The following is a 17,326-nucleotide window of genomic DNA, read 5'->3' as shown; positions in this document are numbered from 1 at the left end:
GATCTGCTTCTTTGGGGTTTGGGAATCCCAGAATGTCGTAGTGGGGGTGGTGAGGACATAAAGTTTGTCAAGAGTAAAGCCGATACATGGGAGAGGACTGGAAAAGGGCTTAGGGCCAAAAGAAGAAGTCCAGTTAGACACACTGGGCACAATCATAGGATGGACTTAAAGTAGGTGAATGTCTAGATAGGAGAGCTGAGGTATCACCTCTCAGGGTCAGATTAGGAATAAAAGTGTTGATGTTGAATACCAGAGTGTTGTCTGGAGGCTGTTTAAGGATCAGGATCTCCAATCTTAAAGCAGGCCTGATGCAGGTGGCCTCAGCTGTGGAGCAGAAGGATGGAGAGAATGGGAACAAGGCTAGGTCTAGCACACTTGGCCGAACACTTCACCTTCTCTCATTCCTTTCCTCTGAAAGCTCCCGCCACGTGGGATGGTTTGAACACCCATTCCTCTCTAGCTTCGCCACGTTTCCCTCAACTGTTTGCTTTCTCTAGGATATGCTTCCTCCATTTTCACCTGTTAAAATGCTACCCATTTCTTCAAGACTCAGCTCAAATGCCATTCTTCTGCCCTTCTTGTCATCTTCCATGAGGAACTTTGGTCCTTTCCTCCTCTTGATCCTCTATGGCGGTTCTGTGCAATACAACTTTTTGCAGTGTTTTATAATCTGCACTGTTCAATACAGAAGCCACTAGCCACAAGGAGCTATTAAGTACCTGAATGTGGTTAGTGTGACTAAGGAACTGGAAATTTTAGTTTTATTCTATTTTAATTAATGTAAATTTAAACAACCATACATGGCCGGTGGCTATCCTATTAGTGCAGTTCTATGGTATTTCTCAGAGCACTTTCTCTTTAAGAATTCAACAAACATTATTGCATTCCTAGTGGTGCAGTGGTTAAGAGCTCAGCTGCCATCCAAAAGGTCTGCAGTTCGAATCCACCAATTGCTACTTGGAAACGCTATAGGGCAGTTCTACACTGTCCTATAGGGTCTCCATGAGTCAGAATCAACTCGACGGCAACAGAGCTTTTTTGGAAACCCTGGTGGTGTAGTTGTTAAGAGCTACATCAGCTAACCAAAAGGTCGGCAGTTCAAATCCACGAGGCACTCCTTGGAAACCCTATGGGGCAGCTCTACTCTGTCATATAGGGTCACTGTGAGTTGGAATTGACTCGATAGCAATGGGTATTCTGTGCCAGATGGTGCAGGGTTGGGCAGTGTTTCTTTCTGTTGTACCTGGGGTCATCAAAACTGACTTGACATCAACTAATAACAACATTCTGTGTCAGGCATGGGTAATAGGCAATAGAAACGCAAACATGGGTAAGGTACAGTTCCTACCCGCAAGAATTAGCATAGACATTCTCCCTTTTACTACAGTTATTGGTATATTTGCCTTATTTACCATAATGTGCTTTAAACTTCTTCAGGTTGGGCATGTGTCTTACTCATCTTTGTATTCTCCCTAATGCCTAACACAGTGCCATGCATATACCAAGTCCTTGAATCAGTTCATATTGAATTGAACAATTATTCTCTTGTGAAAAACTAACCTGATTAGAAGTCTAGGAATAAAACATTCATGTTCTGTTTTAAACTTGAAAACATCGCAGCCATTCTTTAATATAATGTCCTTAAATGGATTAAAATAGAAGAGATGCAAATTCATTTGTCAAAATTGAAAGGCCCAAGTATATGGAGCAGGGAAATAAAGAGTACACAGTTTGTCTCCCTATTTGGGGTCCTTCCACACATTAGTGGAGTACCTCATGCATCCCTTCCCCCCACCATCCTATCAAGACCTGATAGTTTTATGTCCCCTTATAGGGTCGCTATGAGTCAGAATCAACTCGACAGCAATGGGTTTGGTTTTTTTTTCTTCCGAATCCATAATCAAAATCTGTTTTCATACTCTTCATTTACACAAAGTTGGAATAGATAACCAATAAAAGTCAACATTTTTACTTTCCTTTGGGAGCTTTTGTGTTGAAATGGTTATTGTAGCCTTAAGCTAAGGCAACGTGCTATTTTCCAACTTTCTGCTGGGTTCCCTGGAGAACATGAGTTTATATGAAGCCCTCTCAGGAGCTCATTCTGTGCTGGGGAGATAAAAGTCATCTCTACTTTTTGGTTCTTGTATAAAAGGATGGAAAAATAAATCATTTGTGTGTGTGTGTATATGTATATGTATGTTCCATTTTAAAATGAACTTTGTTGGGGTATAATTTACATATAATAAAATGCATCCATTTTTAAGGGTGCAGTTGGAAGAGTTTTGACAAATAAATACACGCATGTAACCACCACCTCAACCAAGATTTAAAATATTCCTGTTACCCCCAAGCAACCTCATGTCATTAGGCCATTGGTCCTCTCCCACCCCTGGCCTCAGGCAATTATTGACAAGCTTTCATCACTATAGATTAATTTTGCCTGTCCTAGGATTCCCTTCACAAGGAACAGTACAGTATGTCTGGCTTCTTTCAGCATGATGTTTTTGAGATTCTTTCATGTTGTTGCAGGTAGGTGAGTGATATTTTAAGAGCGAAAATTTCTCAACTATTGAGCAGGTGGGAGAAAATAACAATAATTGATATTTATTAAGCATATTTGATGTGGTAAGCACTCTCCAAATTCTTTACAGGTTCCATCTTATTTACATAATAATAATAAGATGATATTATTACCTCCATTTTAGAGTTGAAGAAACTGAGTCACAGGGAGAGTAAGTAATTTGTCAGTGTTATACAGCTAACCAGTGACAGAGCTGGGGTTTGAACTTGAAGTGCCTGGCTGCAGAGTCAGTGTGTAAAACCTATGCTAATTTATCAGGCACTGATTGTGCCCAAGCACTTCTGAGAGTGCTCAGTGAAACACTGTATACATCCTGTTCCTCCTTCTCTTCCCTGGCACCACTGGCCATCCTCTAGCTCATGCCATATCACCTAAACAAGAACATATATGTACTTGTCTAAACAGAGTCTAAGTTTTCTGTAGTAAACAAAAGTTCTGGAAAATACGTGAACAAAGAAGAATAGAAAAGAGAAGCAATTACATTTCACATTAGTAGCAACTTGCCTGATTTCATGGGCCAGTGCTTATTTTTCATGCTCAATTTATCTCATGAGACTGGATAAGAACATAAAAAAATCGTTCCCACCACTCTAAATCAATGTTTATTTTGGCAGAAATGGCAGTTTATATTCCACTGTATTAACAGAGGAGCCCTGGTGGCACAGCGGTTAAGAGCTCAGCTGCTAACCAAAAGGTCAGCTGATCAAATCCACCAGCCACTCCTTGGAAACCCTCTGGGGCAGCTCTGCTTTGTCCTGTAGGGTCACTGTGAGTCAGAATTGACTCAACAGCAACAAGTTTGGTTTGATTTTGGTATATTAACAGAGGAGCCCTGGTGGCGCAGTGGTTAAGAGCTTGGCTGCTAACCAAAAAGTTGGCAGGTTGAATCCACTATCCTCTCCTTGGAAACCCTATAGGGCAGTTGTACCGTGTCCTATAAGTCAGAATCACCTCAACAGCAATAGGTTATAGTAACAGAAGTGTCGATATTGTTCTGCATCTTTTTCATAGGCTATGTGTTGTTTTTGTACTAATAAATATTTTTTAAGCTTTTCTGTCCATTACTTCATGATATCATCACAAAGAACAAACTACTTTGGAAAGGCAGGAATTATAATTGCCCCGTTGAGTATATACAGTCACGCGTCACCGAATGTCACAGTACATTCTGTGAAATAGGACGTTACATGATTTGGATGTCTTACAAACATCATATTACATACAGGCAGCCCTTGGATTATGAATGCGTTCCATTCCTAAATCTCTCTTTAAGTAGAATTTGTACATAAGTTGGAACAGTTAGGTATGGTTCATATCTAATGTCAGTCAAATGTTTGTCTTAGTATATAGTATAGATAGTATAAGCTGATCAGAAGCCTAGGAATAAAACATTTATGTTCTGCTTTAAACTTGAAAACATTGCAGCCATTCTTTAATATAATGTCCTTAAATGGATTAAAACAGAAGAGCTGCAAATTCATTTTATCAAAATTGAAAGGCCAGAGTTCTATTCTGTACCTTTCTATGCATAAAAAACATCAAAGAAACAGTTCCAGGTACACTAAAACATCTTTAACATAATAATACAGTAATTATAATAATGTTTGGATGCATGTGGCAAAGTTGCACCCATTCGTTATCACAAACCATTGTTTGTACCTCGAATTTTTAATATAATAGGCTTTACATACGAGTTTACATAAGTTGGATGTCCTTAACCTGGGGATGATAGAAAGTACAGTACAGTACATACATAAGCCAGTGACCTAGGCATTTATTATGACTATCAAGACATATGTATTATAGGTGATATATGTACTGTACCATTATACACCTGGCAGAGTAAACACTTTGTATACAAGAGGCATGAAATACACATGTTGCGTGTGGGACCATGATGTGTTTGCTATGTTTGTTTGTCCACTATGTCCCGTTTGGGATTTCTGAACTCTGTTATAACCTTGCAGGACCGTGGACGTATATGAGGTCAGATGTTGCCCAGACAGATGTTATGTGGCATGTAACTGTAATTCCAAGGTGACTAAATGACTTGCCTGAGATTATATACATACTTCTGCATGACCTCCAGTATTAATGATTGAGCTGGGCCTCTCCCAGCATCATCCCCTAGGCATTAGCTCTTGCTCTGTTTACCAGCAGAGTGGTCTCCTGGTTCTAAGTAAAAGAATGCTTTCAGTGTGGATTATGCTGTTAGTGACAGACTGTAATTCACTGCCTCCCAAATCAAAGAGCAAATCATTTCTTGGTATTTTTTATTATATAAGGATAGAGAGTATTAACAGCCACATTTTTTACCTGAATTACGATTTCCTTTCCTGCTTGCTTTCACAGACCAGTGACCTTTTCTATTTCCTAGTGAACAAGCTTCATGAATACTTGCCACAGTCTAGGGATAAGAACGCTCTTCAAAATAAAAGCCAGAGGGCTGATGAGCTGGTGTAAGTACTAACTAGATAATTATAGACGTTTCTTCCCCTGGGTTGTCAAAGATAAATGGCACTGGACAAAAAATATACTGTATTAATGACTAATGGTGTTACAAGTTTTGCTTCACATAGATTTCTAAATATAGCATTTATTTTGTTCCAGTTTTAAAGGGAAGATACACAGGAAACTAATAATATTGGCCGCCACAAAGGAGAGTAAATGGGTGTTTGGAAAATTGGAGGCACAGATGTAGGAGTGACCCCTTTCACTGTATTCACTATTGCACCTTTGAAATTTTGAGCCTTGAGAATATATTATCTATTTGAAAGAAATTAAAATTATTTTTCAAGGGTAAAAAAAGTGTGTAAGTATAAAAATTGGGGGGAAATATGTGTACAAAAAATATGAAAATGACTCCTAATCTCAACATTCAGCTATGAATTCATTCAACAAATATTTCTGAGTGCTTACTAGAGCAGGCACTCAACCAATGTTGACAATTTGATATACAGAATTTCCTTCCTATTTTTTTTTCTACATGGATATCTGGATATACTTTTATCAGGGATTAATTACAGATTCCATGGATTTGTGAGCTTCTGATGAAATCACCATGCTTCTCTTTGTTTTCTAGGGCATGCATTGAAATTACACAGACCCTGGGACTGATGTTCAGAGAAACAGAAACCGAGTCATCGCGGTTGAACACATTGGCTGCTAAGAAGTAAGGTCTTTTTGAATTTGGGACCTTGTAGTTGCAGCCCTTCAACTACTCTGTTGAGTATCTTCCCTAAACTCGCAACTCTCTAACTTCTCTGTTCTCTTTGCACCTCCTTCTGTGATAAACAGATTAATTGGCACATGCTGAGTTCTCTCTGTCACTCTGTATTATTAAGGGTACAAAGATTTTCTTTAGCATAATTTTATCTTTTTCCTAGTCTGGTGAACTTGAAAAGACCAAATGACCCATTGAAATTAAAAGCCAACAAGACTCCACTAGAATTTTCAAAAGTGCCCTTATATCCTTAAAATAGAAAAATTACAATATGAAATCAAGGGTTATAGTAACTTCATTTAATATATAATTGTGTGACCTTAGAGGATGTTTAAAGTATAGAGAAAACTGTTGTAATAAAGATACTCCAAGATATATGACCCAAAGAAAATAGAAACTGGTGTCTGTCTCATATAACTGTCTAGGGTAGGTAGTCAAGCCTTCTTCGGTAAGGTCAGCCAAGGACCTAGTTTCCTTCCCTTTTGTTGCTTTTCCATCTTCCATCATTCTCTTTAGGAGCTCTGGTGGCTCAACAGTTAAGTGCTCAGCTGCTAACTGAAAGTTGAGATTGGTGGTTCAAACTCACCCAGCGGCTCTGTGGGAGAAAGACCTGGCGATCTGCTCCCATAAAGAGTACAGCCTAGAAAACCCTATGGGGGAAGCTCTACTATGTCATGGGACTACTGTGAGTTGAAATTGACTTGATGGGCCCTAGGGGGGAAGTTCTGCTATATCACGGGGTTAGTATGAGTTGAAATTGACTTGATGGCACCTAACAACAACAACATTCTCTTTGTCCTTATGGTTGAAGCTGGCTGATCTTTATGCGTTCATTACAACCCTGTGGGAAGAGGAAAGAGAAGCAGAGGCCAAGCAAATTTCTTTTTTTTTTAAGCCAGGCATATAACATTTCTGCTCACATTCGGTAGGCGAGAACTTTAGGCACATGGCCATACCTAGCTGCAAGGGAAGCTGGAAAATGTGGTCTGTATGTGGACGGTTATGTGCCTCGTTAAACTTTGGGTGTCAGTAGGGGCACCTATTCCTAAAAGGAAGAACGAAAGAATGTTTAGCAGGGGACAATGGTATTCTTTGCCATAGAAAGTATGTTTCCATGTTTTGCATAGTAACTGCTTGACCTTGCATTTCTAGACTATGAATTATATCCTTGGGCAATTTTCTGACTTAAATCTTAAGTTTTTTTCCACCTGCATCAATTGTTTATGTAAATTCCCAGTATTAGAAAGAGGAGGAAGGATAAGGAGCATGGACTCTAAAACACTCAAATCAGAACTTTCAGTAATATTTTTCCAGGCTACTAAAGACTTTAAAAATAAATTTTAATGATAATATTCATTAACATTTCTTAAGCAACTTGGTATGTGCTAGAGACTGCGGGCATAGTATGCTTTATGGCAAGGATGGGCAAACATTTCTGTAAAGGGCCATACAGCAAATATTTTTAGCTTTGTGGGCTATACAGTTTCTGCGGCAATGCCTCAGCTCTGTTGTTTAGCACAAAAGCAGCCACAGACAATGTGTAAATGGATGAGCACAGCTGTGTTCCAATAAAACTGCTTTACAAAAACAGGCTGTGAGCTGGATTTAGCCACAGGTCATAGTTTGCTGACCTCTGCTTTATAGGAAACAAGAAAAATACAGCTATGTTATTTCCTCTATGTGCTTTTTTATGCAGTTGATAGTACTACCAATTTCTTGATCTCTAAGATGGAAATTCAAGATTATCTCTGACATTTTTGTCTTCTCCCACATGGAAATTATTGCTAAATCTTGGTACCCTTTTCCTCCACCTTTTGATCCCTATCTTTCTCTGTCCAAGTTGAAATAAACTCAGTCTATTTACTTACCTTTGTTGCATTTTAGGAAAACCTGGTGGCGTAGTGGTTAAGTGCTATGGCTGCTAACCAAAAGGTTGGCAGTTCAAATCCACTAGGCACTCCTTGGAAACTCTATGGAGCAGTTCTACTCTGTCCTATTGGATCGCTATGAGTCGGAATCAACTCGACGGTACTGGGTTTGGTTTGGTCGCATTTTAAATGTTGTTTTACCTTGGGTTCAACCATATCAGACTGATTAGCTCAAGTCTCCTCCCTGATATGACTAATTCTTTCCATGTCCTTCAATACATAAATTGCTGTTATAAAGCCTGGTTGTAATACTAATTTTTCAGCAAATTTTGATATGTAAAGGGTCAAGTCATGTTACCCATAGCACTAACTAGCACAGTAAATGTCTAATATAGCTACAGAAGGTTTCTGTCGTTGAGTAACAAATTTCCACAAACTTAGAGGCCTAAATCCCTGGGTGATGCAAACAGTTAATGTGCTCAGTTGCTAACCAAAAGTTTGGAAGTTGGAATCCACCCAGATGCGCCTCAAAAGAACAACCTGGCAATTTACTTAAAAAAAAAATCAGCCATTGAAAACCCAATGGAGCACAGTGCTGCTCTGACATATGAGTCAGAATTGACTCCATGGCAACTGTTTACTGGTAGAGGCTTAAAACAACATGTACCCACTCATTTATCGACATAGGTTCCAAAGATCAGGTGAAAATCAGCAATATGTAAGAGTCGGGGATTGTGTCTTTCCCCCTTCCCCGGTACTTGGCGTGTCTTGGGATACACATGGTGCAGCAGGACCCCCCTTCCCCACCATTCTTCCCCTACCACCACAGAGCCTGCTGGGGTTAGGGGTAGTAGAAATAGTAGTCGGGGGGTTGAATGCCACCTTCAGAGTAGCAGGGGCCCACCATCACCTGGCTACACTCCAGCCCTCTGCACAGACCCCCATGCCTTGCCTCTCCTCCATCTTCCCTTTCTGCCAGCCCTGAGACAGGCCTCAGTGGTGGGCAGCCCCCAGGCCTGCGGGCAGGTAAGGCCATGCCATCTGGGCCCAGTGGAGGCTGCGGAGGTGGCAGAGAGGTGTCTTTGGAAGAAGAGACTTCTAAGCCCCCTGCCCAACTCCCATGGTTTGAATTCACCAGCTACTCTGCAGGAGAAGGATGTGGCAGTCTGCTTCCATAAAGATTTACAGCCTTGGAAACCCTATGGGGGCAATTTTACCCTGCTCTACAGGGTCGTTATAAGTCAGAATTGACTTCTAGGTGGTGGGTTTGGATTTTTTGATAAGTACATCTGCAAAATCCCTTCACCTTTGCCATCTAACATAACATAATCCAGGGAGTGATAGTCTGTCATATTCACAGCTCCAGCCCATACTTAAGGGGTGAGGTTCTCCTGGGTATATATACGAGGAGACAGGAATCTTGCGAACCATCATAAAATTCAGCCTACCACAACAACAGATTGATTTATGAGATTGCGAGTTTGCCCTTCAAATTCTGTGTTTCAAAGGGCATTGTAATACATTCAAAAGTCATGTGTTAGAAATTGTAACATTGTGGTTAAGAGTTTAGCTGCTAACCAAAGAGGTCAGCAGTTTGAATCCACCAGGCGCTCCTTAGAAACCCTATGGGGGCAGTTCTACTCTGTCCAATTAAGGTCACTATGAGTTGGAGTTGACTTGAAGACAATGGGGTAAGCAATGAAAGTATCAAACTGGTAATGCAATGGTTAAGTGCTCCGCTGCTAACCAAAAGGTCAGAAGTTTGGACCCACCCAGGTGGCTCCACAGGAGAAAAACCTGGGGATCTGCTCCCATGAGGAGTACAGCCAGGAAAACCCTATTCTGTCACATAGGGTTGCTATGAGTTAAAAATGGACTCGACAGCATCTAACGACAACAAGCATCGGATGAATCAAACTGTTGGGACTGTTTTTAAAGTTGTGAAGTCAATTCCATAATAAGTCTCTTTTCAGGAAGAAACTACTATTTAAAATTTCATCCATCTATCATTGATTTTAAAAAATTAAGTGAGTTGGTGGAAGGGGTGGATTTCACGTTAAATTCTATTTAAGGGGGAAAAAAGAGGAAAATAATTCCCTCTTTATTATTTTCATAAGTGAAGACTTCATTAGTTGAACCCACTTAGCTTTATTCTTCTTGAGATGCGCCATAATCTTTTCATATTTTAGGAATGTCATAGTTAAATTCATATACTATCCCAGCAAGTGACCCAGAATTTAAGAATTCCTTTCCTCAGCCATTGATATATGACATTTTGAAAAGAAGCTGTTGCTGAAAACAAAGGACTATAATTAAATATAGCAGTGAGTGGAACGTCAATTCAGATCTATTATCAGGAAAAGCTTCTAAATGGAGTGCTCTGTTGACTTTGGAAGGGTTCTACAAGTCACACTGGCCGTTTTAAAATAGCCTCAAGAAAACATTATCAAATATCCTGGAGGACATACCCTACTTTTTTTCAGAAACTCACTAACTGACATGATTCTTCGTTTCCAAATCTGAGAACTAGGCTTGCTTTTTGGGTTGGAGAAAGAAGGGGAAATTGTATTTATTAGAATTTAGGTTAATTTAATCATGGTAATGATTAAAATGATGATAGAAGAATAGAAAACCTCGAAAAAAAAAAGAGTAGAAAGCCTCAAATAATATTACTAAAAAAGAATTATTTATAGTCTCCTTTATGCCATTATAGGGACCCCTGTGGCACACTGGTTAAAGTGCTCAGCTGCTAACCAAAAGGTTGATGGTTCGAATTCACCAACCGCTCCACAGGAGAAAGAGGTGGCAGTCTGTTTTCATAAAGATTTACAGCCTTAGAAACCCTGTGAGGCAGTTCTACTCTGTCCTGTAGGGTCGCTATGTGTCAGAATTGGCTTGACGGCAATGGGTTTGGTATTTTTTTATGGTTAAGCCATTATGACATTGAACACTAGTGACCAAAGACAAGTTGTGGAATGACATCAAGGACATCATACATGAAGAAAGCAAGAGGTCATTACAAAGACAGGAAAGAAAGAAAAGACCAAAACGGATGTCAGAGGAGACTCTGAAACTTGCTTTTGAATGCCAAGCAGCTAAACCGAGAGGAAGAAATGATGAAGTAAAAGAGCTGAACAGAAGATTTCAAAGGGCAGCTCGAGAAGACAAGATTTAGTGGTGTTCACTGGACATAAGCCCCTGAAATGCCCTGTTAAAAAAGGGTTCTAATGTCAAATAGGAGCCCTGGTGGTGCAGTGGTTGAGAGCTTGGCTGCTAACTAAAAAGTCAGCAGTTCGAATCCACTAGCACTCCTTGAAAACCCTGTGGGGCAGTTCTAGTCCATCCTATAGGGTTGCTATTAGTTGGAATATACTTGAATAAACTTGACGGCAATGCTTTTTTTTTGAAGGTCAAATAAGCTTGGGATCAAATAAGCATTTTAAGAAATACTGCATACTCTTATCTTTGTCCTGAAGATACATTTTTTTTTTTTTTTAAAGCCTCTAAGAAGAGCTGTCATAAAGATTCCTGATGGACTTTGACCACAGAATCCATTTTGGCCATAATATTGCTTGGAATTAGTAATACATGGACAGCACTTTGGAAAATAGTGCTATAATTGAAGTCACCCAAATGCTCTTTAAATCTAGATTTTCTAGCTTTTCCAAGCTACGTGACTCGCCTTATTTCTTCTTAGAATAAACCTACTCTGAGCCAAAAGACTAGGAAACTATTTTACTTTAATTTAAATGTCTTATCACTAGACATTCATCTCCATGTCCAAGGGTTCAAAAATTCAGTTAAGGATGGTCTGTGATGCTTAGTATTTTTAAGTACAATTTTATTCAGTGTCAGCAAAGTTGGCTTCACTGCTTGCCCCCCCAACCCCCCCCCCCCCAGAATTTACTCATTAATTGTCTTTTATTTATTTTTCAGGGGAACACTATTTAATCTTTTGGTAATTTTAATTAGTGAGCCTCAGATTCCAAAATCTTGTCCTGTGTTTGATATCCAGTTGGTGGCTGATTCAACTTTAGTTGAGATGTCTTTTGATGCTGAGGTGAGATGAGAATTTTTGGGGTGGACTAAGTATAATATGTAGGAGCCCTGGCTTCTTTTATTTTAATGTGGACCATGACATTGTAGAATATACAAGTATTCTACATTAAATCAAAGAGTACATGTTTTGTCAAAGACCTCAAAACTTAGATAACTATTCTGTCAATATTTACATAGTCATTTTATATGTTTTAAGGCATACTGTATATGCTAGAAATATTTAACATTATAAATTAGATAAAACTTTATCTCTAATTACAGAATTATTTATGTATATATAGTTCTGCAGTAGGACTCCTATGGGTAAAAAAAGCACCATCCTTAGAGATTTTGCCTTAGTTTACCTTTGGAAGCCATCCCTCAACCTGTCTGAGCAGTGCAAACTCTTGGAGAGAGTTATACTTGTTTTTCTAAGGTTGTATCAAAACCATAGAAATGTCAAGCTGCCTGAAAAGCACGTATTCTGAGAGAACAAATCAGCTTGTTGTTAGTTCAGCCAGGCCAACACAGAATTTAAAAAAATAGGATGAGGCATGATTTGATAGTTCTTGAACATACCATCAGAGTATGTTTTAGAAAGCTCTTACATTCACTAACTCAATAAATATTTATTAAGTATCTATTTTGAGCTAAACAGTGTGCTTTGCAGTGGGATACAAATGGTATACAAAATCAATATAATCTTTGCCCTTATTAGTTTATGGTCTGGTGGGAGAGATAGTCATTAGTCAGATACACCCAGGAACGTATAATTACTGACTATATAATGGGACTTCTATGACAATACTTTCAGTAGTGGAGCAAGTGGATTAGAGATTAAAGAGTGGGATGGAAGCAAGGCTCAGACAGGCAGAGCCGTTAAGAAGCTAGTGTGATAGTCCAGGTAAGAGATGATATGGGCCAGAAGGAAGCCTTCTTTGACCCCCAAATGAGACTAGCCCTCCTTCCTAGAGGTTTCTTAACCTCCTGTGGTTTTCTTTCATACGCCTTGTTTCAGTGTGTAACTACAAATATATTTATTTGATTATTAGATTGATGTCTATCCTTCAACTAGATTGTGTATTCCATGAGGGCAGGACCATGTGTGTGTTGTTCTTCATTGTATCCCTAACACCTACCCCAGTGTCTGATGCATATTTGTTGAATAAATAAATGAAGGAAAAAAAAAAAAAAAGGATGACAGTTGTAAAGAGGATAGATTCCAGAAATTTTTAGGAAATTGAGTTGATAGGTTGATGTAAAGATAAAGAATAGTAAAGATCAGAAGATGACTTTTAGATCCTGGCCTGGGAGTCAGATAAGAATTGCAGGAAGAAGAGAGGGGAAATAACAAACTTGGTTTGGGATTTGTTAAATTTTCATGTAAAAATGTCAAATGGTGACAGGATGGAGAGGTATGGGTTTCATGCTGATCTGTTGTACCTGGGGTATTAGTGCTATCATGAGCAGACAATATAAGTTTTTGATTCCAAGGCCTAATAGAGTAGGCAATTTTAAACTAGAGCTCTTTCTTGCAAACAAGATTGTCTGGTAGAATGTGTTGGTCTGCGGCATGACCATAGATAAGTTCTATGCTCATGTGGTCTATGGGGCAGAAGACAGCCTCATCAACTGTTTGGAGAGCTCTTGAAAGTAATAGAATGTCTTTAAGCCTTAGATTTTCCATGCTGGAGAAAGATTTTTGGTTCAAGTTGGGGATAGTCTAATTCCCCTCAAAGAATCCTAGATGACTAGAAAGGGAGCATTTTCTCCCACCTCAATTCTGGAGAGCGTATTTCTACATTTTTTTAAAGGAAGAAGGATTGATATATGGAATGATTTAGCAAATTGGGTATGCATTTTTTGTGTGTTAGTATGGGCCATTTTATCTCCTTTCCCTGACCCAATTCTTGACCAGTATTAAACATTTAGTCTTTTTTACGAAAGCCACTTTCTTGAGAATGACTGAACCAAATGGAACAGGAAGATTGTCCACACTACTTATATTTTCAGTTAATCAGATATTCTTTTATAAGTACCTAAAGGGAACCAAGAGAAATTACCATTTTCTGGTGCTGCCTCTGATATTACGTCGATTATTCTCTAAAATTCTAGTTACAGAAGCTTATCCTGGAGTACACAGATACAGCTACAGCACTTTTATATGAGATACTTCTTGTCTTTCAGCAGGTACAGTATATACTTATTATTATACATTGTATGATTATTACATATATATGATATATATGTATATCATATGATTAATAATATACCAAAAATGCTTAGATTAGAGCTGGTCTCCAAAACTAATTAACTTACATGATGCTACTTTTACTCTTAAAGTGCTCATCTATTCCAAAATACTTATTTTGAAGATTTACTAATCAGGATAAAAATGTATTTAAAAATGAATATTGACTATAACTTGAATTTCATGAATATAACTTGTTTATTTCCTTGAGTCTTTTAGGGAAATCTTGGATTGGGATCAACAAAATTTGCCATTAGTTGGATGATGTCGTTTCTACAAAGCCGCCCTCCCATAGTAAGTATTAGGGGTAAAAACAAACTTACCATTCAAAGCTAATTAAGAAGATGTTCTGCTCAATGAATGAAACATAAATTTTCTCTATGAAATAGTCTAATTTATAAAACAGAACAAAAATGTAAATTGACAATTATATTATTTAATTACAATAAAATGTTTTTACATTTGGAGCCTAAATGTTTAAGATACTGAGATGGTCTTTATTTCATGAAAATTCTAAACTATATGTAGAAAACAGTATATTAAATTATTGGCTATATAAGTACATAAAAAAAGATTAAAATTTAAGTTAAACAGATCTCCATTGGCAGAAGTATGAATATAACACTTGGGATAATCTGTGAACTTCTGTCCTGGTGGCCATCATTTTAGCCCATACTATTTCCATCTCTCTCCTCGACGCTAGAATTCCCTGTGACATATGTTTATGAAACGCTTGTCAGTAGCACATCCAACTGCCTTATACAGAGATAGAGACTATGAACTTGGCTTCTTTAACAGCACAGAAACCTCAGCCAGTCTCAGGTCCACTTCAGAGAGTCTCATAAGGTTATAGTCAACAGCAACAGAAGATCATGTGTTAAGATGTAAGACCCCTACTTTTTCTGTACAGTGGTTGCAGACCCTATCATATGATGTGTGAAAATCCGGGGTCCTACGAACTCTAAGCAACAAGAAAGTTTCTTTATCAACCTCTAGGGTTGGTTCAAGGAGCTCTGATAGCACAATGGTTAAACGCTTGGCTGTTAACTGAAATGTTGGCAGTTTGAATCCACCAGCCACTCCTCAGGAGAAAAGATCTAGCATTCTCCTCCAGTAAAGATTACAGTTTAGGAAACTCTATGGTACAGTTCTAGTCTGTCCTGTAGAGACACTATGAATCATAATCGAGTCGACGGCACACAACAAAATCAGGGTTGGTTCACCCAACCTGGATGTTTATCAGGATGAAGGATGGCAGAAGGCTGATTTGGAATCTCTGGATCACTAACACTGTTGAAAGATTCAATATTAACTCAGTTCTAAAGGGACTGGGTAGAAACAGGCCATGTGAGAGAATTTTGCATGCAATTGATCATTGAATGCACCTGATTGTCAGTCAGCTCTGATTGATTATCACAGTTGGTTAGAGCTAGGTGCTAAGAAGAATTTAATCCCCAAATGAGCTAATTAGCATTGCTTTGTTCCACTGCCCCCGACTGTCTAAACTCAATCTGTGTTTACCAGCCATGATGTTTAGTCAATGTATATAAACAGATCTGGAAAAAAAACCACTTCGAACCGCATGTCCTACCTATGAAGGGCCATAACAACATCTTTTAATAGAAAAGGCAATGCATTTTTTGCTACTAATTTAATGGGGTGCAAGGTGGCCTGCTGGTTAGAACTTGAAAGAGCCCCAGCATTCCTGTTTTTCACACTAGCCAAGAAGTGGCATAGACCTACATTATGGTCCCAGTAAACCCAAACCCAGTGCCATCAAGTCGATTCCGACTCATTAGTTTGAAAATGGAAAAAATAAATACAAGAAGGACTTCTGCAATCCATTGTTCTTCATTTTTATTATTTGGTTCCATTGTAAATGCTTTTTTTGTGAGAAGGGGGCACCCAATAACTTCACATCATTATTGCTTTTTCCATTTTAATTTCTCCCTGAGAAACCACACGTAAAGTGCTCTTGATGAAAACCCCAGCTAACAGTGACATCAGTTGCTTATGTCAGGCCTGATTTTCTTTGCCTTCTCCGAGTAGTGTTTCTCAAGGTATGGTCCAGGGAACCAACTCATCAAAATTATTAGGTAAATATCTGGAGGGTAGAGCCTAGGATTCTGCATTTTTAGTAGGCTTCCTAGGTGATTCTTAAAAAAAAAAAAAAACAGTGCTGGTGATTCTTAATTCTTAGGCATACTAAAATTTGAGACTCACAGCCTGTAGGAACCCTGTGGGCCATTTGTTCTCACAGGAAGAAGAAAAACCGTCTTTCCCACTGGGGAGGCTGTAGACCTTTCTGAGCTTACACTCTGTCCCTACTCCTGCTTCTAATGTTCTCCTTCCACTTTTGGAGCTAAGCTTCCCTGAAAGTCAGTGCTAGTCCTGACTCTGCTTGTAGAGGGGCAGTTGGTAGACCCAGCTGGTCTATGTTCTCGTGCTGAGCAGCATTCAGATGAGAAATAGTGCAAGGGCATTGGTGGAAGGGCAGCGAGGACTTGAGCCTAGATTAGTAGTTGAGGCCTCAGCTGAAATAGGTGCACTTATAGGTGACGTGCAGCTTTCATGTACTTGCATTTTCCTCGTCTAGATTACCTTTGTGGCCAACATTGTGAAACGAGTGGTGAAGGGACTTTCAGCTTCATTTCAGCTGCTAAGTCCCTGCCAAGCAGTTCTGTTGTACCAGCAGTTTTACATCCTCAAGAGCTGCCTGCAGTACAGCAAGACTCTAGCTGAGTATATTAGGAATGACTACAGAGAAGAATTCAGGTAAGAAAAAGCTCAGAATCTAATCTGCAACAAAACACTCATTTTCTGATTTTCATTCAAAACTACAACATAGTCCAATATTTAGGAGACTAAGTGATTATGATAAATTCTATTTTTGTTTTTAATAATGTTTCACTTTGATCTGAGGTGGGGTGGGATTTGGGGGAGCTCTAAGAACCACTGCCATCTGAAGTATATTTCCAGGCCAGAAAGGGTGAGTGAAACATAAAACTCTCTTTGAAGAACTGTTTCTTGCTTATTGTCTTTATTGCAGCCAACTTCTTACAAAAGTAGTAATGATTTTAACTTGCTGTGAGTAATTAAGAGAAACAAATCCTACTGAAAGGGATGATAAATTATGGATTGTGAATTCAACAGAGTCACTGGAAAGAAACAATTGATAAAAGAGGGACAATTAATGAACATGATTATTAGTTTTTGTTTCATTTATCCCTTTCTTACTCTCAGTAACAGAACAGTAATAAAAAGCAGTAGCAAGCATTTGTGTCATCAGCCAGCCTGTTCTTCTGCACCTCAGGAGCTCCTACTTCTATTTATAGCCTGGAAAAGCCAAGTACACTTAGCCACAA

At 38.8% G+C, this 17,326-nt stretch overlaps 1 protein-coding gene across 1 annotated transcript in view; it reads left to right on the top strand.

Annotated features, from left to right (window-relative positions):
• The window catches only part of C4H12orf56 (chromosome 4 C12orf56 homolog), an 88,197-nt gene that overhangs the window by 68,752 nt on the left and 2,119 nt on the right, over positions 1 to 17,326 (top strand). Inside the window, exons 7-12 of the mRNA XM_049883767.1 lie at positions 4,934 to 5,040; positions 5,664 to 5,753; positions 11,609 to 11,732; positions 13,826 to 13,900; positions 14,181 to 14,255; positions 16,558 to 16,736. Of these exons, the coding sequence (XP_049739724.1) occupies positions 4,934 to 5,040; positions 5,664 to 5,753; positions 11,609 to 11,732; positions 13,826 to 13,900; positions 14,181 to 14,255; positions 16,558 to 16,736 (650 nt within the window). The remainder of the gene's footprint in view (positions 1 to 4,933; positions 5,041 to 5,663; positions 5,754 to 11,608; positions 11,733 to 13,825; positions 13,901 to 14,180; positions 14,256 to 16,557; positions 16,737 to 17,326) is intronic.

Source organism: Elephas maximus, chromosome 4, assembly GCF_024166365.1.
Source record: "Elephas maximus indicus isolate mEleMax1 chromosome 4, mEleMax1 primary haplotype, whole genome shotgun sequence".
Lineage (NCBI taxonomy): Eukaryota > Metazoa > Chordata > Mammalia > Proboscidea > Elephantidae > Elephas > Elephas maximus.
The sequence above is the reverse complement of the archived record's forward strand: the minus strand, read 5'-3'. Positions and strand labels throughout refer to the sequence as shown.